Source organism: Leopardus geoffroyi, chromosome A3 (assembly GCF_018350155.1).
Source record: "Leopardus geoffroyi isolate Oge1 chromosome A3, O.geoffroyi_Oge1_pat1.0, whole genome shotgun sequence".
NCBI lineage: Eukaryota > Metazoa > Chordata > Mammalia > Carnivora > Felidae > Leopardus > Leopardus geoffroyi.
Window position 1 is genome coordinate 485,561 of NC_059336.1, and position 22,604 is coordinate 508,164.

The 22,604-nt window shown below is 57.2% G+C and overlaps 1 protein-coding gene across 4 annotated transcripts in view; it reads left to right on the top strand.

The window, feature by feature from the left end:
* The window catches only part of ZBTB46 (zinc finger and BTB domain containing 46), a 63,784-nt gene extending 41,359 nt beyond the window's left edge, over positions 1–22,425 (top strand). For all 4 annotated transcript variants that reach the window (XM_045443909.1, XM_045443908.1, XM_045443906.1 and 1 more), the window contains 2 exons: positions 15,162–15,337; positions 18,878–22,425. In XM_045443909.1, the coding sequence (XP_045299865.1) occupies positions 15,162–15,337; positions 18,878–19,249 (548 nt within the window). In that variant the 3' untranslated portion in view covers positions 19,250–22,425. The remainder of the gene's footprint in view (positions 1–15,161; positions 15,338–18,877) is intronic.
* Positions 22,426–22,604: the final 179 nt, after the last annotated feature.

Here is a 22,604-nt window from a genome sequence, read left to right on the forward strand (position 1 = left end):
GGTCCTGCCCCTGCTCGCCGGGCCTTCCGGAGGCGGGACGTGCTAGGGCACAAGGCCTGGCCGTGGCGGTTCGGCGAAAGAAAGGGAAACAGTTGCAGGTGTGTAAATCAAGGGGCCTGCCACACGTGCAGGCAGGGCACCAGTGGTAACCAGAAGCCAGCATTCACGGTTCCCCCTGGGCGGTCCGGAACCTTCTAGGGGAGGTTCAACGGGTCTAATCGCATTGGCTCGGCTGTTAGGGTTTTCGGACAGTTTCGTTTCTAGATCGACGGTCTACCTGATTAAAGGACCTGCTCGTGTTGGTTTGGCGTAACTTGGTTCTTCTGCTCTTCCCGAGTTCCAGGGGTAGGCCAGCACCGCACCTGCTCACGGTCCTGCTTCACTGAGTAGAGACTGAGAAGCATGGGCTGTGGCCCCAGACTCGGCCCTGCTGCGTTTGTGAGCGTGCGCTGGTCTGACAGGGACCTTGACGCGGGCGTCGCCTTCCTGGACCTTGAAAACTGCCACGGGACCGAGCTGCTGGAGCGGCCCGCCGCGGTCCAGGAGGGTGGGCGCCTCGTAAAGCTGCCACGTCCCCCCAGCAGCTGAGAAGGCCCTGCTGTTGTTGGTGTTCAGTCGGTAGATACCACGTGTGAGGGACGAGCTGAGGGTTTCCCCCCGGTGCTTACGGGCGGGCGCTGTCGTGTCTGGGTGCAACGCGTGCCACGTTCCCTCCAGCTCTTCACGGGGAGGGAAGCCTCAAAAGAACGTGGCGTGGCCGCGGGCGGGGGCTTCTGCGTGGGCCCCGGAGCCGCCGGGCTGTGCCCGTCCCTCCCTGGCTGACCCAGGCCGGCCCCGACGTCCAGGAGCACTTTGTGGGGAACAGCGGAACCGTTTTCTGTTCTGACTGTGGCTAAAGATGATTTCCTATCATGCATAAAAAAATGAATCAAGGACCTTTTCTTGATTCTGGATCGACCCTGGAATTTTAAGCGACTTCTCGCAAAGAGGCACTGGATGATGTCACCGCACTTCTAGAGAAACACCCGGCTCGACACACCTTGAAGTACTTCGCGGAAGATCGTTTCTCAAGGCCACAGGTGCGCGTGTGCTTGTGTTTGCACGATGTGTCCTCGCTTTCTGTGCTAGAACCCTCTGTCGTAATCATTTTGCTTCTGGGAGAGAGACCTGGAACGCAGACAAGTCGCACGCGGAGACCCCGGCTGTTTGGGGGCGGTGAGCTGATAAAAACACCCAAACACCGGCCCCCGGCGAGAACCAGGCTTCGTGCATAGCAGTGCTCTGCTCGCGGCATCAGGATCAAGGACAGCGCTCCCGGAACTCTCCAAAACAAGCCACCAGCACGTGTCCATTCACGTGGGTGAGACTCGTTTCCTGTGTTCCCAGGGCCTGGCACCAGCCCCAGTCACTCTTGGGGGGATGCTCATCGCAGAGCAGAGGCCCCTCCCTCTGGCCCCTCCACCCTCCACTCAGAGCCCGGGATGCCTGCTCTGGTGAATGGCCAGACCAAGCCCAGGACAGCACCACCCCCCCAAGCCCAGGTAAGACGTGAGAGCGGCCGCCACGTCCCGAGCGTCCCGGATCGGCCGCCGTCCAGCAGGCTCGGGTGCGTCCCCGGCACGTCTGTGGTCGTACCAGGCTCACGATGAGCGTCCGTAGCAGAAGCTGCTGTACCAGATAGACGTCTCTGGTGCTCAGCTCGGCCCGGTGAGAGGAACCTCACTTTAGGTTGACAAAGTTACGGGCTTTGGCGGTAGTTTCCGTTACGCGCTCACAGCCTGACATGAGGTTAAGTCGGTCACGTGTACGTGTCCGTACGTTTTACTGAGGCACGGTTGACACGCTGTTGCGTTGTTTTCGGCGTGCGGCACCCTGATCGCACGCCTCTGCGCCCGCTCCCCGCAGGGCGTCTGCCGTCTGTCGGCAGGTGCCAGCAACTGTGTTCCCTCTGCTGTACCTCTCGTTTTCCGTGTGCGTGTAACGTAGACGTGTGCAGAAGTGAATTTAAATAAAAGTGCATTTTTTAAAGTTGATTTCTATTTAATTTGAGAAAGATACAGACAGCAGGCGGGGGAGGGGCAGAGAGAGAAGGAGACAGAATCCCAAACAGGACGTGGGGCTCAAACTCAGGAACCGTGAGATCATGACCCAAGCTGAAATCAAGAGTTGGGATGGTTAACCGACTGAGCCACCCCGGTGCCCCTGAACGTACGCTTTTATATTTAAGTCAAGAGATTTCTCTAAGGAATCTCCCCCTGATGCGAAGACATTGGATTCGTCAGCTGCGGGTTAAAAATGGCTGTGCTGGTGGCCGCACGTTTGTGACCGTCATGGACCCTGGGTCCTCAGGAACGTCACGGAGAGTGAGCTCTCCTTCCTGTTCCTTGGGTCCGAGGGGTTGTTTATAAAAGAAAGGTCTGCCAGGGTTGCTTGTCTCCCTGAAGGAAAATAAGTCTTTAAGAAGAGCTTACTCACATATTTTGGATTCTGAAATTAATTGATTTCCTATGCGGTCTTTTCTAACAGGACGGTTTTGGTGGGAGATAGATCGTGTTCTGTGCATGGATCTTCCCTGAGTGTTCACTGAGAATCAGTTGTAGCCTCCCTTCCCAGATGTGGGACAGCTTGTCCTCGTGGTGACAGGGCAGGGACCGTGGCAGGGACCTGATGAGAGGTGGCATCGTCACGTCCCGACCGCCTGTAACTTGTCCGTGTCTTATTCTGGATCGATGCCCCTTGTTAGCTGGAGCCCTGGGCTCCGCAGGAGGCCTGCCCTGGAGTTGGCCCCCGCTGGCCCTTGGGAGGGTCTGTGGGGGCCAGGATGTCTGGGGCCTTCTTCCCGCATGCCGTATGGCCAGCACTCCCCCCCGACCCCGCAACCTGACGGGCGCCCAGAGCTCCGACAGCCTGACCGTGAGGTCAGCAAAGAAGGCGTGAGGGAGGCGCCCGTGGAAACAGAGGGCTCTGCTGACAGCCTCGAGGCTGGAGGGGCCTCACCAGGCACCTTTGCTCTGGAGCAGACGCTCCCACCCGCCTCTGCCTCAGCCAGGCCTGGCATTCAGGTTCGGTGGCCACTGGGTGACGGCGGAACCACACAGGACGGGGACAGCTGTGGAGGCTGCACTAGGCATCCGTGTGAGCCTTTGAAGCTGTCACTTCTTGGGGTGCCTGGGTGGCTCAGTCGGTTGAGCGTCCGACTCTTGATTTTGGCCCAGATCATCATCTCCTGGTTCGTGGGTTCGAGCCCTGCTTCGGGCTCTGCTGTGACAGCCTGCAGCCTGCGTGGGATTTTCCCTCTCTCTCTCTCTCTCCCTCTCCCCCCCTCCCCCTCCCTCTCCCTCTCCCTCTCCCCCTCCCTCTCTCTCAGCCCCTCCCCCACTGGCTATTTCTCTCGAAATAAATAACAAATAAATGGAAACAAAGCTGTTACTACACGGCAGCCAGGTGCGGAAGGCCTTCCAGGGCCCCGCTGGTGGGCAGGTGGGCGGGGCTCCTCTGGGCGACAGGGCTGGGGTTCACCCAGATGTTGTAGGGTTTGCCGTCTGCGGGGCAGAGAAGTATGCCACCGTCCCTGCAGCAAGGAACCTGATAGCTCTGACCCCACTGCTGTCTGGAAAAATCCGCGGACAGGGCCTCGGCACGATGCTCTTGATGTGTATGTCTCACGGCGTCTCTCTCCAGGTGTGAAGGAGAATTACCGAAACTGCTTCCTTTCAGAAGGAATGCCTTGTGTTTGCTTGTCCGCCTCTGTTGGACGTGCCGGGTTGCACCTCTGCTCACTGGCACGGAGCAGGTGGCTGCCCGGGACCCGGAGGCTCACTTCTGCCGGCAGGGCAGCGGGTGCTTTCCTAGGAAGGAGGCGGGCGGCCCCAGTCCGGGCTGTGGAGTAAGCGGAGGCAGAAGTGGCTCGGCTTCTGAGAGGGAGGTGCTTCCCCGTCGCTCTGCCGGGCGGCCCCCACCCTCCCGGGCCCAGCCCCGAGCGCGCCGTGGCTGGCCTGGCCCAGCAGTCCCGGCCTAAATGTGGACACTGGCAGAAAGAGCCTGTGTGGATGTCTGGGTTCTGAGTTCACCAGGTGGGGACACGGGGGTCCGGTGGCTGCTGTCCCTTTCATTTGCTCACTTGGAGGACTTTCCCCCGGGGGGGATGGAGTGTGGACATCTGCACTGGGGACGGTCTGTCTGTGCTGTTGTGCTGAAAGGCTGTGGTTAAAATTTTAAAACGGTTGTGGCTCCCGGCTGGCTCAGTCGGTGGAGCACACAAGTCTTGATGTCGGGACTGAGTTCGAGCCCCACGCTGGGTGTGGAGATGACTTAAACATTTTAAAACAGTTAACACGTTTCAGACAGGTACCTCTTAGATGGTGCCTAAGGGAAATAGGTTTGTAAAAAGAAAGAAATAGGTTTGTGGTCGATGGTCCAGTGATAAGAGGCGCAAGAAACATTTTTAGAATAGATAGCTGTCTGATTGGGTTCTTACATTTACCATTATTTCCCTTAAAACTGTACAGCCATCTAATAGGGAATTTTCAGCAGGTGCACTTAGATATCCATTGCTCGTATTTTGTTGAATTTCTCATTGAAATATTGTGGCTCGTGGATTGATCTCAAAGAGTTTTTTAAAAACTTATCAATATGTAACATCAATGTCTCTTGAACACAGAATTTCAGTAATAAAAAGTTGGCTCTTGTTTAGGTATATTTACTGCCACATACCCCGCTCCACATCTCTATTTGCCTCGGGCCTCTTGGTGTATTTGCCGTGTTCACGTGCTGGGGAATGAGAGATGCCACAGACGTGGCTGTCAGTCCCATGTCGCAGGGGCGCACGTGTGCGTGCGTGTATAGAATTGAAGTCTTCTACTCACTTGGGGATATTAAATTACTAATTTAGATTGCATTTAAAATATATCATCCAGGGGCGCCTGGGTGGCGCAGTCGGTTGAGCGTCCGACTTCAGCCAGGTCACGATCTCGCGGTCCGTGAGTTCGAGCCCCGCGTCGGGCTCTGGGCTGATGGCTCGGAGCCTGGAGCCTGTTTCCGATTCTGTGTCTCCCTCTCTCTCTGCCCCTCCCCCGTTCACGCTCTGTCTCTCTCTGTCCCAAAAATAAATAAACGTTGAAAAAAAAAAATTAAAAAAAAAAATATATCATCCAGGGGCGCCTAGCTGGCCGAGTCGCTGAGCGGGTGACACTTGATCTTGGGGTTGTGAGTTCGAGTCCCACGTTGGGTATAGAGTTTACCTAAAAAATCAAAAAGACCCCAAAATCCAGACACAATATATAACCTAGTCTTGATTATTGCTGGTTTTTGCACTTGTGTATATAACTCCAGCGCTGGGGAAAAGGCATTGCTTTATTTTAAGGAAAACTCTCTGATCTTGTAGTTTCCGCCATGACTGGCTTGTATTGGGCTTACTCTCCAGGCAAAAACCATTTGAAAATCCGGCGAACACACACACACACACACACACACACACCCTGGAGACTGGCCAGCTCAGGTGGCACATATGGGGCTGTGCTCCTAGAGAGAGGAAGAGCACACAGGACGAGCTATGTTTTCACCTTGAGGTTTTGCTGGTGGATTTCCCACACGGGGGGACAGGAAGCAGGCCAAGCAGAGAGCAGCAGTGTGCTTGCTATGCAAGAACATGGAGGGTGTCCTTCGGGGCACCCAGAGTGGCTGGGACTGGAGGAGCAAATCTCAAAAAGCAAGAACCCACAGAGGAGGAGCCCCCAGTTCTGCACACGAGCCCTTTAAACTCGTGAGCCACGCACAGAGCAGAGATCTCCACGGTTGTGCGGCTCTGGGACACGGGGGGGGGGGGGGGGGTAGGGCAGTTCAGGCCCAGGGAGGGAGGCAAGGAGACACCCTGGGCTTTCAGCAGAGACCCCGGAGGGGCCACACTTTGAACGTGAGAGTCACTCCCTCAGAGTAAGACCAAAACCAAATGAGACCAAATTTAGCCCCAACAAGACCTAAGGCAGAGCTCCACAGGGGAGGGTGATCGTCCCGAATCTATCTGCTCAACAGGAGTCATAACAACATGCAATAAAACCTTAACTGTCTTTAAAAGAGTGACCCCACGGGTAGCGTCCCCGCTGTCTCATCAGCCATGCCTGGTGTCTAGGAAGAGGTGACAGCATGTGCTAAGTGACAGAGCCACATGACCGAATCCCTCCAGGGAAGGCGGGCACACACCACATTCACCTGGCAGGGACACGAAGACCCACTACTGACATATTCAAGGAACATTCTGGAAATGAAAGTATAATATCTGAGATTCGGTATTCACTACATAGTTTAATAGCAGTCTGCATACAGCGTAAGGTAGGATTAGTGAACTAGGAAGCTCATAGGAAAAAAACCCAAGAATGGAATAAAAGCAAAGAGGCACAGGAAACACAGTGAAAATGCTGAATGCGTGAGTAACTAGAATTCCAGAAGGAGATAGGAGGAAGTGGGACAGAAGTTCAGTTTCCCAAAGCTGATGAAAGACGTCAACCTACAGATTTCAGAAGCTCAGGAACCCCAGAGCCAGAATGAATTCCAGAATAAAGCAACAGGAAACAACATCTGGGCACATTATGGTCAAACTACTGGAAACCAGCAACAAAAAGAAACATCTTAAAGCAGCCGGATGGGGCGCCTGGGTGGCTCGGTCGGTTGAGCGTCCGACTTCAGCTCAGGTCATGATCTCGCGGCTTGTGAGTTCGAGCCCCGCGTCGGGCTCTGTGCTGCCAGCTCAGAGCCTGGAGCCTGCTTTGGATTCTGTGTCTCCCCCTCTCTCTGCCCTTTCCCCGCTCATGCTCAGTGTCTCTCTGTCTCTCAATAATAAATAAATGTTAAGGAAAAAATTTTTAAAACAAGCAGCCGGTGAAGAAAAGTCTCCCCTTTCGGGGGAGCAACAGCTGAGGTCGACTCTTTGGCACAGCGACACCTACCAGCACTGCGGGGAGCCTGCCCTCTGATGTGCCCACAGAGACGCCCTTCACCGATCGGGGCTGCGTGAAGACGTTGTTGTGCAAACAAACAAACCGACCCGAGAGTTCACTGCCGGCTGACCCCACGCTGGCTGGAGGGTGGCCCTTGGCAGGCGACCCGCAGAATTGACCACGTGAGTGCTGCAAACGCATCTCGGTTGTTTAAAACAACATTTATAGTTTCTTCCAGGGTTTTAAACAGGAATTGGAGTCTATTGCATGACATTAACAGCACGAAGGGTCCGGGATAAATGAGCTTGAGTGGTTCTTGGATTCTTCTTGAAGTCATGTAAATAATGGCAAAAGTGGTAAAGTACAGTTAAAGGCTGATGAAGAGAAAAAAATGGAATAAAACTTGATTCATTTGAAATAAGGCAGGCAAGGAGGCATAAAGGAACAGAACACATAAAGGACAGAAAAACCACACAAATAACCACACAAACTAAGATGATAGATTTCACCCCGCTGTGCCTGTCATGACCCATAGACTAAAGACTCCAATAACAAGATGAAAAAATCTGCTTTAAAAAAGTTTACTGTTTGTAGGTGACATAAGTCATAGCTAAGAACACAAAAAGCATTAAAGCAAAGCGATAAATGAGATAAACCAAGGAAACCCCTAAAGGAAATCTTTAATCTTGATGTCAAAGTAAACTGAAGAAATCTTACTCGAGAGACATTACAGAATGATGGAAGAGTCAATTCTGTAGGAAATGTGACAACCCTAAGTGCATGTATTTGATATTAAAGTATAAGAAGTAGGGGTGCCCGGGTGGCTCAGTCTGTTGGGCGGTTGACTCTTGATTTCGACTCAGGTCATGATCCTCAGGGTCATGAGATCGAGCCCCACGTCGGGCTTTGCCCTGAGGTGGAGCCTGCTTGGGGTTCTCTCTCTCACCCCCTCTGCCCTCCCTACCGCTCTCTCTCTCTGTCTGTCTCTGTCCCTGTCTCTCTCCCTCTCAAAATAAAAAATATAGGAAGTAAAAGTTGAATGCCGTCAAAGGAGTAAGACGAGTCCACGTTAGAGTCAGGGATCTTTGGCACGTCTTCTCAGTGATTGACAGGACAGCAGACAAACGCGAGGGAGGACAGAGATCTGAACAGCTTTCAGGTGTTACACGAACCGTGAATTTCTGTAGTAAATCCATCTGGTCAAGGTGTTTGTTTCATCTGTCGCTGGATTCACCTTGCTGCTGGGCCAGGTGTCTCCCATCCCAGTCCGGGGATGTGCCACTTGTAACAGCACGAGTAACCAACCTGAATTCACACGCAACAGGTGCAGACTCTTCCCAGTGCGCCTGAGGCACGAACAGAGTTGATGATGGGTAAGTGTGGCTGTCGTGCGGGTCTCGGAAGCAAAGGACTGGAATCGTAGCGTGTTCTCTGACCTCAGTGAAACTAAATTAACAAAGAAACAAGTAACAGCAAAAAGGTACTGGAGTATCCCCTAAATGTCTGGAAATCAAACCACATACTTCTGAATAATCCCCAAGTCCACGAATAGGTCACAATGGAAATTACAAACTATCTTCCACCAGGTGATAATGAAAATAGAAGCCATCAGGACTGACACGATGCATGAGGGGACCTCGCACCTGTAGCTGCACTTAGGCTAATTTGGGGTCAAGAAATGAGAAAAAGAATAGCAAATTAAACCCAACGAACTAGAAATCCGACATCCAGTAGGAAAGTGAGCAAAACGGAACATCGGTGTGTTGAAAAGATCAATAAAGCTAATGAACTCCTATCAAAAGTGGTCAGCACAAGTAGAAGGCAGTGCTAATTGTAAATAAAAGGTGTTGAAAAGATCACCACTAAGATCCTATGGACATTAGACAATAATAAAATACTGTGAACAGTTTTATGCCAACGCATTTGACAAGTTGGGGGAGAACGCTCAAATTCCTTAGAAAACACTCTGTCAGACCCGGATGTACCAGGAGCCCTGACTGTGGTCTCCTCGGGACCAATGGGACCAAACGTGGGAGAGAGCCGGCAGGCTCAGGATGGCCAGTTTGACTGACTTTAGTGGCTCGCGGGGGCTGGTTGTGTGGTGCTGGGTGAGGCAGTGGGAGAGTTGGCTCGCATGTGAAAGGCTTAGTTGGAGGAAAGTTATTTGTTATCTCCTGGAATCGGCCAACCCCAGAGGGGCTACCCCAGGACCCCAGATGTGCACGCACCAGAGTCCAGGAGACAAGGAGTGTGGACACAGTGGAGGCTGCCTCTTGCAGAGGGAGAGCTCGTGGACGCGAGGATTACAGAGCTGCAGTGATCCACGGACAAGCCGACCACGGAGCGGAGTCTGGCTCAGACCCTGACATGGGTGGGGGCGTCTCTGCCGTTCTTTCCAGTCTGTGGTTCTCAGGGGACCGGATGTCGTGCGTGGTTCTCAGGGGACCGGATGTCGAGGAGGAAAATGGATCCTGATTTCTGCCTCAGGCCAAGCACAAAAGTTAATTTGGGATGGATCATAAGCCTGATTATAAAAAGTAACAGGTTTCCTAGAAGAAGCCCTAGGAGAGAATAGCTTCTGATCATGGTGGTAATTTCTTAAGCAGTTCATAAAAATCTAATAATAAAAGTCTGAAAAAATGGACTTCATTAAGTTTATTAATTTGTCCACTAACAGTATCTTAAAGGGAGTAAAAGGCCAGTCACAGAGTAGAGAAAATGTTTGCCGTAAATATATCTGACAAAAGAGTCCCATTTAGAATACATGAAACTTTAAAAATCTAAGAAAGAGGCAACTTAGCAAATCCATGAGAAGACTTGAACAAGCACTTCACGGGTGGGCTCAGCGTCTCCAGTGGATGGGAGATGTGTGGCGCCTGGGCCACCAGGGGCAGGAGTGCAGAGACCGACAGATCGGCGATGCCTGGTCTCTGGGAAGATGCGGCAGCTGGGATGCTCGTGTGTGGCTGGAGGGAACATAAATTGGCACAGCCACGTGAAACACCTCTTGGTATCTACCAAGATGGAACGTCCAAGTACCCTGTGGCCCAGGCATTCCTGTCTTGGGTTTATGTCCAACGGAAGTGAGAGCCCCGTTCAGCGGGAGGCATGTATGAGAGCTGTCTGAGCACCACTGTCCGTCAGGTCGGATATCCTTCAGCTGTAAGATGGGTGCGTGGTCATGTGGTCATACCGTGGAATACTACGCAGCAACAAACAAGAAGAGAGCCCTGCTCCAGGCAGCGATGTGGTGACCGTTGCAGACTATGTTACGAGAAATAACGCCGGGCCTGAGTGTGCGATCCCACCCTGAAGCAGACGTATGGTGATGGAGGGCAGAACGGTCATTGCCTATGGGGGGACGTTGACTAGGAGGGGACCAGGGGCACCTTCAGGGTGCTGCGGACGTGCAGAGTCCTGACGTGCATGGTGGTCACGTGGGTGCGAACATCGGTAAAGATTCACTGAGCCGTACAGTTCGGGTGCGAGCACTTCACGTAAGGTTAGGAAGCTTCCAAAGATAATTTGGACATAGCATAGCTTCACTCTATTCTAACACAAAATAGTCGATAGCCCAGTACATTTGTAAACGGGAAACAAAGTGGGTTCGCATGAAGTGGAGTCTCTTGGAAATTGTCATCAGAGGTAGGCTAAAAAATCCAGACGGCGATATGGGTGGACTCGCGTGCTCTTCCGGAGAAAACTTCCCCTGTGCACCTGTCTGCAACCTGCCAACTCCATTCGTCATACTAGCGGTTCCTTGGAGTCTCTGATGATACCACGAAATAGTCGTGGAATGTTCGCTTGAATGGTGGATCTTTGTGACAGATCCGATTCTCCTGCGGCCCCCGCACGGAGCCGGGGAGGTCCAGGGCGGGGGGCAGGGGGGCAGCGGTGCTTGCTGACCAGTGTCCTCGTAGATACACTTCTGTAAAATCATAGTCGAATGTCGCTGAATTTATTCTAGTCAAGCTGGTGCCAGCTTCTGAAGCCCTGCTCCTCGATCACTGAAGCTTGCTGTTTTGCTGGCATGCTTGGTCCCAGGCCAGAGGGTTCAGTTTTGGGGACAGATGGGCAGAGCGTCTGTTCCAATTTAATGGTATCTGTGCTTTTTCGTTTATTTCCGTTGCTCTTTCATCATTGGCCTCTTAGGGCTTTATTAGTGTCTATGAGAAGGACGCTGTGTGATGCTGAAAGTGTTTCTAAGATACACAGACTAAACCACAGGTCCTAGAGGTGTTAGGTTCTTTCCAAGAGTAAGTTATTTCGGTCACGACAGCCAGTGAACATTTCCCTCCCTGCTTACGGTGCTGGCCACTAAATGAGTGGCTTGAATGCTGCCCCCGCCCACGCATAAGCTGTGTCCATGTCCTAAAACCCGGAACCTCTGAGTGTGACCCTGTTTGGGAAAAAGGGTTTTGCAGAGGTAATTAAACGAGGTCATCTTGGAATGTCCACGTTGGAGCTAAGTCCAGTGACAAGTGCCCTTAGAAGAGACAGAGAGGAGACCCACAGAGAGGGAGCCACGTGAGGGAGACAGAGAAGGGGAGGACGTGACCTCAGGCCCAGGACGCCTGGACCGCCTGGAGCCCCCAGAGGCAGCGGCCCTGCCCTGCCTGGACCTCGGACCCTGACTCCCACGCCCGGAGACGGTAGACTTCTGTTGCTTTAAAGCTACCCAGCTTGTGGTGTTGTGTTCTGGCCGAGACAGGAAACTAAGCAAACACCAAAACGTGCTGGGACAGGGTGCCTTCAGAGGATGTTTCAAGCGTCCCGTAGCCGCATGGGGGCTGCGTTCCCGGGGAGGGGCCCTGAAGGGGAGCCTTACTCACTCCTGTGCCTGTGTGAGCTAAATTGTTTTTCTAGGGAAAAATGCACTTCCGCACAGAGAAATTTTTTTCACATGTTCGTCTGAGTTGTTAAATACAGAAGGCTGGAATATGTAATTCAGCATTTTAACTGTCGTGTTTATAGAAGCTATGACTAAACACATTCTCAAAAAAAAGGTGGTTTTAAATAAAATAACGTAAAAGTTCACTTCGTCTCCCTTTCCCTCCCAGAGTCCGCTGACTGACGGGGCGGCCGGGCCAGCAGAGGCAGATAAGACCACCTGTGCCAGGCGCGACTGGCACGGCCAGACAGACGTCCCCCACAGCTCAGAGCTCCTAGTGTGCGTCCCCATGTCCCGGGTCCTGCCGTGGGGGTGCCGGAGCCCCCCACCCTGGGGACCAGAGCCCCAGCGGCACCTGGCAGCCCCCTTCCTCCGGGCCCTCCCTTAGGAAGGGCGGCTCCTCTCGGCTGAAGAAGCCGCTGGGCCCGCAGGCTGCCCTCTCAACAGCCCAGAAACCGGCCTGCAGCTCTCTTCCCCAGCCCGTGGCCGCTCGCCCAGCAGTTGTGGTGACCGCCGTCACGCCCGCTTGGCCTCGGGGCTCCTGGCCGCGGGGCCGGGGCCAGGGCTGGGGGAGCCGGTCCCCGTGCTCCTCCTCAGAGCACATCCTCGGCAGGTGTTCAGATGCGCGGACCTCTCGCGGGGGCCTCATGGGATCAGTCGCACAGACAAACAAATGTGTGTGAAACCGCCACTGGAAAGCATAGCATGGAAAGGTGGTCACCGTGAGTTGGGGCTGACCCGGGCCGGTACGCAGCTTCTGTGTGAAGCAGTCCTATACGACGGTCCGTGACGATTCCAGTTCTGTGATTTAAACAATAAGTTTATGCGTAGAAAAGGGACTCCAAAGACAGGTGTCAGCTGAGGCCACCTTGTGGGATGGGTTACTGGTGGTTTTCCCTGTCTCCTGCTGGCTGTCATGTTCTCTGCAGCATTCTGGCGTCACCCCTTCCCCCGGCTGCACCTTCCCTCCTGTCCCCAGCTCCCGCCTCCCCCCCCCCCCCCAACACACACGTGTGCGTGTGCGCAAGCAAATGCATGTTAAAAGTTCCTCAGTGTAGGAAAATGCTTTACTTCTTTGGACAGGATTGAGATTCCTGAGAGGCACGGTGGGGGCTTGGCATCCTTTCCACGGGCACAGAAACCCTGAGGCGAGCCGGCAGCAAGGCTCCGCGGTGGCGTTGGCCGTGAGCTGTGATGAAGTCCACGTGGCTTAGTGTGGGGGCCGTGATGGCCTGAGTGGGGGTAAAGTCTTCCTGGGAGTGTGTCCCTGTAGGGATCGGCTCTCCGAGGGGTGTCGAGAAGCCCCGGGGTCCTCAGCTCTCAGGCACGTGGCGGGTGGATGGTCTCACCAGAAAATACAGCAACCCGGGTCACTTGATTTTTTAGATGCCTTTTAAGGGTTCTTGAGAGAAACACTTAAAAAAGAGCAGAGGCTACTTTGCGGCCCCTGCTTGGTGCAGTCGGCCGAGCACCCAACTCTTGATCTTGGGGTCGTGAGTTCAAGCCCCACATTGGGCGTAGAGCCAACTTAAAAAGAAAGAGCAGGGGCGCCTAGGTGTCTCAGTCGGTTAAGCATCCAACTTCAGCTCAGGTCGTGATCTCGCAGTCCATGAGTTCAAGCCCCGCGTCAGGCTCTGTGCTGACAGCTCGGAGCCTGCAGCTGCTTGGGATTCTGTGTCTCCCTCTCTCTCTGCCCCTCCCCTGCTCGTGCTCTGTCTCTCTCACTCTCAAAAATGGATAAATGTTTAAAAAAAAAAAAAAAGAGCAGAGAGAGAAGCAGCGTTCCCCCACACCGAAGTGGTCATATCCTAGGAACAGAGGTGTGGGAGTGAGGCCCAGCTCGAAGCAGGCCAGTCCAGGGGCCGGTGCGTCCGCAGTTTCTGCTCTGCACAGCTCAGCCGGCGTCATTTCCATGGCGACACGCCCGGGGCTGAGGTGTGAACAGCAGAATGGAGTTGGGGCCACGGGGCAGGGCTCACGGAGATGGCAGCGAGGGTCCCTGCCTCTGGGCGGCCTGGTGGGTGGCCCACGCTTCCGGCAGGCTGGCTGGTCCCCTCCAGCAGGAGGGGCCCAGGGTCTGAGTCGCCTTAGCTTTCCTGGGTCCCGCTGTCTTGGGCTACGTTACTCTGGGGTGCTGGTTTTCTTATCTGCCTCCTGGGCACCTCCAGGGGCAGCTGTGAGTGGGGTCAGCACCTGCCCCACTTGGACATTTGGCAGGGGTCTGAGGGTGTGGAGGAAGACTGCCAGGCTGACGGTGTCCACACCCCTGCTGGGGTTCATTCCAGCAGCCCACCTTTGGTCTTGACCGTTGTTACCCTTGGTCTGTCTTCTGGGTGCTGGTGCTGGTGTGCAGTCGGGCAAGTGCCCTCCGGAGTGTAAGGCGATGCGAGGGCCCAGGAAGCTGCATCCAGACAGATGTCCACCTTTCACAGCAGGAAATGAGATCCCAAGATCTGGCTGCTCCCAGCAATCCCAGTGAGATCTGTCTTCAGGACGTCTTTAGGTTAATGTGTGTTCCAGACGGGGTCACTGTGGTGTCTGTGGGTCCCCGTCGCCAAGGGCACCACTCAGGATAAGCTGCCCAGTGCCCAGTGGAGCCCTGCACACTCAGGACCCCACTGTGGGGCCAGGGACCCCAACCCCCTTGACCCTCTTGACCAAGAGGCCACCTGGAATGTGGAACGAGATGATTCTGAGGCTGTGGCCACATCCTGGCGTGGAGTGTGGCCCCAGCCATGTGCTCAAGCTGGCCACAGGGGTGACCCCTGTGGGGCCCATAGCGTCACTCTCTGAAGTGTGGAAATAAGGGTGGGCGGGAGGAGCCCCCCCCCCCCCCCCCGGCCGCTGTGGCACATTTGGGGCTGGCCCAGGCATCTCCCTTGGTTCTGTCCACTAGCTGCTCAGGCAGGCTCCTTTCCTCCGGGCACAAAATGCAATGCCACCGGCCTGCAGATGTTTGGACAGGGCGGCTCTGCCGACTGCCTGCTGGGCACTGGCCGCCTGTGGCCATGAGCAGCACTGCGGGCTGGGGGCCGTCCTCTGGCTTCCTGTCTTTATACCTGTGTCTTTGTTACGATTCTGCATGTGGACACCACGGGGTACCGGATGCTGATGGGTAAGATACTGGCTGTGTCTGAGAAGGTCTCTTTCTTAAAAAAGCGGAAGCAGTGGCCTCTGACCTTTGGCCCCGGCCCTCCCAGCACCTCTGACACCAGACCTCCTGGAAGAGCCCTTGGCAGGGGCCGGGCGCCGGGCGTGCTTGGGGGCAGTCTGCAGGGGCCAGGGCCTTGCTGGGGCCGGTGGGCTGCACGCTGACCGGCTGGTCTGCTGTCTTTCAGTCAACGAGTTCACGGTGATCAGGAAGAAGTTCAAGTGCCCGTACTGCAGCTTCTCGGCCATGCACCAGTGCATTCTCAAGCGGCACATGCGCTCCCACACGGGCGAGCGGCCCTACCCCTGCGAGATCTGCGGCAAGAAGTTCACCCGGCGCGAGCACATGAAGCGGCACACGCTGGTGAGTGGGCGCGGCGCGCGCGCGTCCTGGGCGGGGTCCGGGGCGGGATCTGGGGCGGGGTCGGGTTCTGGGCGGGGTCCTGGTTCCGCAAGGGTTTGGCCAGGGCACACTGTGGGGGGCTGAGGTGTGCGGGAAGGTGATGCGGGGTGCCCAAGTGATGGGGGGGCACCACCTTGAACCCCACCCAGGGTCGGGGTGCTGAGGGCAGGGGCCACATCACCCCCAGCCCCAGCCCTCAGCCTGGCCTTAGCAAGTGCTTCCCCCCGCCCTGCCGGGACCTCCCCTGGCCCCGTGGGTCCCACCGTGAGGTCCCTTCCTCTGTGCCTGGGCTCCGAGTGGTGGTGAGACCCAGCCTCTGCTCCCCCCGTGGCCTCGTAAGACGTCTGGTTACCTGTCTTGTGGGCACCCTTAGCTGGCAGTTGCCAGGGAGCAGATGCCGAATGGATGGATTTGCCTGGCAGGAAGTGATAGGAGAAGGTCATCTTGAAACAGGGAGGCAGATTCGCCAAAAGACACAGGGCAAGGGACTCTTGTGGGTGATGAGCGTGGGGGCGGGGTGGACCACAAGGTTCCCCGCAGTGTCCAGTCTTCCTTGGACACGGTGGAGTTCAGGGCTGAGGGTGGGGCCACCTGGAGCTTGCAGCCATTAGATCGTGAGACTGTAGATCCAGGCCGCCCTGGGTTGTCAGGTGCCCAGAGCCCCCAGCGTGTGCCATGGGGGCGCAGAGAGAGGGCGCTGGGGCGACGTCACGAGTTTGGGAGTCTCAGAGGTGTTGAGAGTCCCCTGCGAGGTGCACAGACTTGGCTGGAGCCCTACGGCATGCTGATCTGATGACATCAGGAGCAGACCCCCCCCCCAGGAGGTGTGGGGGGGCTGTGTTGGCAGTGGTGAGGGTGACCTGGGTGTGCCCTAGCACAAGGGCAGCAGGTGGCAAGGTGAGAGTCTCAGGCCTGGCTGCTGGCGGGGCGAGCCATAGGGATGAGCGGGGTCTTTTGCTGTGCACGTCCATCCGTGGGGTGAGTGGGGGGCTCTGGCTCACTTTGGGGTCACGTCCAGATTTACTCTCCTTGGATCCTCCATTTGGCCCCCTTCAAGGGGCATCCTTCCCAGCCCAGTGGGGGGCACTTATTAGGGGGTGAGGACACCCTGGAGAAGCTCCCGTGAGGTCGGGCGGCAAAGCGGGAGGGGAGACGGTCCTGAGAGTGGATGCACCCAGCCCATCTGACTGAGGGCCGCCCATGACCCCATCCTGCAGTGTCTCCCCAGATGCGGTCGAGCAGAGCGGGAAAGTGGCAGTCCTGGACCCGGGGGCAGGTCTGCGGGGCCAGCAGCCGCAGGCTGGCCGGACGGCACGGGCCCCGGAACTGCCCTGTGTCTCGTTTCGCTCATCTCCCAGAGTCCACCCCGAGAGCACAGGGGTCATGTTAGCAGACCGTGTACAGCAACTTAGGGGGACATGCGCCCCGCTGCCCACGCTGCTCCTGGTCAAGAGATGAATAGTGTCTCGTCACGCGGAAGTGCTGGAGGGTTGTCGCTACCAGGTTACTCCGTCTTTTCTTTAGCAAAACCATGTCATTGCTTTAGGAAGCATCAGTCCCATTTGAGGCTCAGTGTGGTTGCTACCTTGGATGGGCCAGGTCTCCATCCTGGGTTTGTGCGTGGGCTTCAGGGAGGGTCATAAATCCCAGAAAACGTACCTACCAATGTTTTGGGCTTGCTTTTTTCTGAGAAGAGAATCTGTATCTTCCCCTTTAATTTGCCGGGGGCCCCCGACCCCAAGGAGGCTGAACCCCTGCTGACAGCAGGTGGCAGTAGGGGCGCCCTATGCCACCTTGTCCCGCAGCGGCCCTTCTGTGCAGACGCCGGTGCCCGCTCAGCAGACAGAGGGGCTGGCGGCAGGCTGGCCAGGGGTGGTCTGGACGGTGAGGTCTCAGGAGCTGCTTGCCACCAGCCGGGAGCCACGGGTTGCCATGGTGCCCGCATCCTCTCTCTTTCCCTTGCTTCCGTTTGTTTGTTAGGACAGGTGCCGGGCCATCTGGTGCTGGCCGAGTGGCTCCCTGAGACGCCTTTGTCGCTCCTGGGTGTCCTGGCACAGCCCTCAGTTCCCGCGTGGGAGCCCCAGGTTTTGAGGGGCCTCAGTGGGCACTGCCCGCCCCCCCCCCCCCCCCCCCACTGCCCAGCCTGCTCTCAGAACACAGTTTCTGTTGTGAGAGTGTTGAGGAAGCCTGGGTTTAAGACACAACAGAGAAGGTGCAGGAGGGCCCTGGGGACCAAGTTGTTTCATGCTCCATTTCTAGAATCAGAACGTGTGGGCCCAGCTTTGCCCGTGCCTGGGGACACAGTGGTCTTCATGGTTGGGATTTGTGGACGGGTTTGACGGGGAAGGTGGCCTGTTCATGTCAGTCTGTGGTGCCACTGAGTTGGGGGGTGGAGGGGCCCTTAGCCCCGGGACTCGTGAAGGGGTCCCTTCAGAGGGTGCAGCCCCCAGGACAGTGACCCATCAGTCAGGGGGCACTCCGAGTGCGAAGGAAGGACACAGCTTGGCAAACCCTCTTCCACCGTCATGCCACTGGTGGTGTATTTATTGCAGTAACAGTATTTACTCGATTGCTCTAGAACACTGGAGAATTCAGAAAAATATGAAGAATGAAAATTGCATTCTCCGCCCTCCTGCACTGACCGCCCATCCCCCCTGCCCCCTCCCCCCCCCGCACTGACCGCCCATCCCCCCTGCCCCCCCGCACTGACCGCCCTTCCCCCCTGCCCCCCCGCACTGACCGCCCGTCCCCCCTGCCCCCCCCCGCACTGACCGCCCGTCCCCCCTGCCCCCTCCCCCCCCGCACTGACCGCCCGTCCCCCCTCCCCCCCCCCGCACTGACCGCCCATCCCCCCTGCCCCCTCCCCCCCCCGCACTGACCGCCCGTCCCCCCCTGCCCCCCCCCCGCACTGACCGCCCGTCCCCCCTGCCCCCTCCCCCCCCCCGCACTGACCGCCCGTCCCCCCTCCCCCCCCCCGCACTGACCGCCCGTCCCCCCCCCCCGCACTGACCGCCCGTCCCCCCTGCCCCCCCCCGCACTGACCGCCCGTCCCCCCTCCCCCCCCCGCACTGACCGCCCGTCCCCCCTCCCCCCCCCCCCGCACTGACCGCCCTTCCCCCCTCCCCCCCCGCACTGACCGCCCTTCCCCCCTGCCCCCCCCCCGCACTGACCGCCCTTCCCCCCTGCCCCCCCCCGCACTGACCGCCCATCCCCCCTGCCCCCTCCCCCCCCGCACTGACCGCCCATCCCCCCTGCCCCCTCCCCCCCCGCACTGACCGCCCGTCCCCCCTCCCCCCCCCGCACTGACCGCCCGTCCCCCCTGCCCCCCCCCCCCCCCCCGCACTGACCGCCCGTCCCCCCTGCCCCCCCCCCGCACTGACCGCCCGTCCCCCCTGCCCCCCCCCGCACTGACCGCCCATCCCCCCTGCCCCCTCCCCCCCCCGCACTGACCGCCCGTCCCCCCCCCCCCCCCCCCCGCACTGACCGCCCGTCCCTCCACAGGTCCACAGCAAGGACAAGAAGTACGTGTGCAAGTTGTGCAGTCGGGTGTTCATGTCAGCCGCCAGCGTGGGCATCAAGCATGGCTCCCGGCGCCACGGTGTCTGTGCCGACTGCGCAGGCCGCGGCGTGGCCGGTCCCCTGGACGGCGGTGGCACCGAGGGCTCCCCCGAGCTGTTCCCTGGCGACGGGCCCTACCTGGAAGATCCCGACGACCCGCGGGGGGAGGGCGAGGAGGAGCTGTGTGAGGACGAGGACGAGGTGGGCCTGGCCCACGAGGACGCGCTGCTGGCGGCCGAGAAGGGGGACGAGGACTCTCCGCGGGGTCCTGGCAGCCCCCCAGGGGCACCGGACAAGGACTTCTGGATCTCCTAGGCGCCGGGCCGGGGTGGCGCGGCCCCACCCTCTCCTGTGTGTGCGTGTGTGTGTGTGTCCTGCCTGCGGCCAGGCCATGCCGACCCCCTTCCTCCCCCATGATTCTGTTCCCGCCCCCCAGACACACACACACACACACACCACCCTGAGGCTCACAGGCAGGCATGACCCCAGGAAGTAAGGGCTCTGGAACCGAACAGCATGTTGGGGGACACGGGGTGGGGTTGAGCCCAGGAGAGCACACAGTCCGACATGTCTGTGGGGACAAATAGAGGATCCCCAGCAGGTACATGTAGATAGGGCGTCGAGGGAGCCCGTGTGGCCGGTCTGGCCTCGGGATACACCGTAGCCCGATGGCCAGGTCGGGGTCAGCACTGGTCCCGGTTGTGAGCGTGGTCCCCGAGGCCACAGGCCCAAGAGACGTTAAGGGAGGTTTTGCACACGCCCGATGTCCAGTGTGGAGTCTCCCCCTGCCCCCTGCTCTGCTCCCCTCTTCTCAGCAGCCCGGTCACTGCCTGCGGCCACCGCCGCAGTCTCTTGCCGCTGTGGTGGCCGCCGGCGGAGCCCAGGTCGGGTGTACAGAAAGCCCGTGGCCCTCCTGCCTCTGGGCTTTGGTGCTTAACATAAAACAGCTGCAGAAGCCCCCCACTGGGGCCGGGGACCCCCAGGTGCTATCTTCCGGCAGAGGCAGCCAGGTGGGGACCGATGGGCCACCGATGTGCCACGCTCCTCTGGTGCAGGGCTCAGCGCTCCCCGCGCCTGGCCACTTGGGTCCTTTTGGGGGGCCTGGGCTCTTTGTTCTGCGTGCACTTCCTTGGGGAGCCCGGGGGCGGCCTCATCCCCTGGGCTCTGCCGTCCTCCCTGCCTGGGCCAGTCCTCCTGACCCTCCTGAGTGCCCTTGCCTTGTTGCTGCTAACACTGGAGGCGGTGTTCCTGGCTGCCCTGTGCTGCTCGCACGTCCCCGCGTGGGTAACCAAACTTTTCAAGTAGTCAGAGCCGTCCGGAGGTAGTTACGTAAAAATACTTTGTTTGGCATTATTTTCTCACCTGACGAAACAGAGTTGTCTTTCTCGTCCTCTCGTCGTCCCTTTAGATGCGCTCCCGCCTCTTTATTAATTTTCTGGGTGGAAAGCCAGGCCTGGCTGTGAGGAGCCTCCCCTGGGCCGCAGGACACACACTGGTCTGTCTTCTCCCTCGTTAAAGCCGTTCCTGACGACACTTCACCACTAAGACATTCCGTCTCGCACCCACGTGGCTCGGGCTTGGGCGAGACTCAGGCCACGTAAAGACTGCCCTGGGTGCTCAGCTGGGGCCCCCGTTGCAGACGGTGGTTTTTATTTTCTCTTTTTCCACAGACTCTAAGCTTTTACCAGGTTTTTCATCGTGTCGCATATATTCTTTCTAGGTGGAAAAAGGAAAATGCCACAAGACCCTAACTTCGGTTCCAATGGTGGCCGGGAGCACTTTGGGCCCAGGCTGCTGTTGGGGGTGCTGGGGACCAGGGCTGGCAGGAAGCCCTGCGGGGGGAGGGGGGGGTCGCAACTTCTGTGTTTGTCTTAAATACAGTCAGCCGAGTATCCATCAGTTAGAGGGCCTGCACAGAGCTGTCATCCGGCCTCCTGCACTCCTGTCCCGCGTGGTGACCGCGCGGTGACCGAGCCCTCTCTGGCTGCCCTGCTTGCCCATCCGCCCACGGTGGGCAAGGCCAGCGCAGGGGCTCTGGGACACACTTCCCTTCCTGCCTCTCACCGGTGAGGCCCCGGGCTGCAGCCCTCACGGAGCCCTCAGAACCAACCGCGTACCTCCCCGACTTCATGATCCCTTTTCTACACAGACTGATTTTCTTATAAATGTATTTGGAAACCAGACCTTTGCTACCAACAGTGTCTCTGGGTTTCTTACCGGCCCCCACCCCCCCCCTTCCCGCTCGGGCCGTCCTGCCCACACCCCGGGCCACCTGTGCCTCCGCACTCAGGACACCTCGCTCTTTCTGACCCGCTCGCTCCCTGCTCTGGACCGCCCTTGCTGGCCTTTTGGGGGGCTCGCTGTCAGTGCCACGGGGCATCTTCTTCCTTAAAACCAATACTGTACCGGACGACCGAGGGCCCCGCTCTGCCCGAGCTCCCCAGGCGTTTGCTGCGTGGCAACCTCAGCTCTACGCGGTTGTCCGCCGTCGGGGATGAACCCGTCACCTCTCAGGAGGCGTGGAGGGAAAAGACGTGTAATGAAGGGTTTTTTTACGTGACTGATTTTTTTTTAAATCGATGTTTAAACTAATAAATATTTTTTTATGAAGAGGAAAAAATGTGTAGATTACATTTCACGTTTTGTACTTTTCTGTTTGTGTCTTGTGTGTGTTTTGGTGTTTGCAACACCAAAGTGGAAAATGCAGTCCGTTGAGTGGGGAGTTCTTTGGGGGTGGGGGTGGGCAGGGAACCCGTATGACTTTTGTATCAAGCTCTGGATCCTGACCAGGTTGTACATTTGGACTCTGGGTTGTGGGGAACAGTCAGAACACTGCCAGGACTCGATAGGGACCTCGACTCAAGAGACACAGCTGCTGCTTCCAACTTTGCACATCTTCCTTTTTAAAAGAGAAAACTGAGAAAATGCAAAAACTGGAACTTTTTGCAATATTATGAAAGATAATCTTAATTTTCGCTCATCCTGTGACGTGTGCGACGCTTAAGAAAGCCATACTTCATGGTTGGTTTTATTTTTTAGCTTCTATATTGTGTTTTGTACGTGGCCCTTTCAGAACTACTTGTAGTGAGGGTGCTGTGTGTGCTTTTCTTAAATATTTATTTTTTCAACATGCTTTCAACCTGTCAACAAAAACAAAACAGACAAAAAAGGGCAGTGTTTGAAAAACTGTTGTGTTTTTTTTTCCCCCTTGGGGATGATCTATATTCTACCAACTCTATATTAATCATCATAAACCTGTGTTTGTATCGGAGACGTGTTTCATACTCGGGGGGCAGAGACTTTGCTAACGGGTCCAGCTGCTACCGTCCGCGGCCACAGGGCAGGCGGACAGCGCACCCTCTCTAGCGGTCTCGCGATTCTTGTCCGCCTCGGCGAGCTCCGGGCCTGCCTGTGGGTTCCTTTCTGTGACGGGGCTAGCTTAGACACTCTTGCAAAGCTTCCACTTTCAATAAACTGGGAAATTGCTGCTCAAGCAGACGCCTCCTGAGTGTTTCACAGTGTCCCCGCCTCTGGCCTCAGCCTGCGTGGAGGTGGCCAGAGTGCCTGCCCCTGCCCCCCCAGCCCTTGGTGGTCTGCGGCTGGCCCCCCCCCCCCCCCGGCCTGTGGCGGGGTCCCGGTTCCGCATCCTTCCCCCAGGAGGCAGACACAG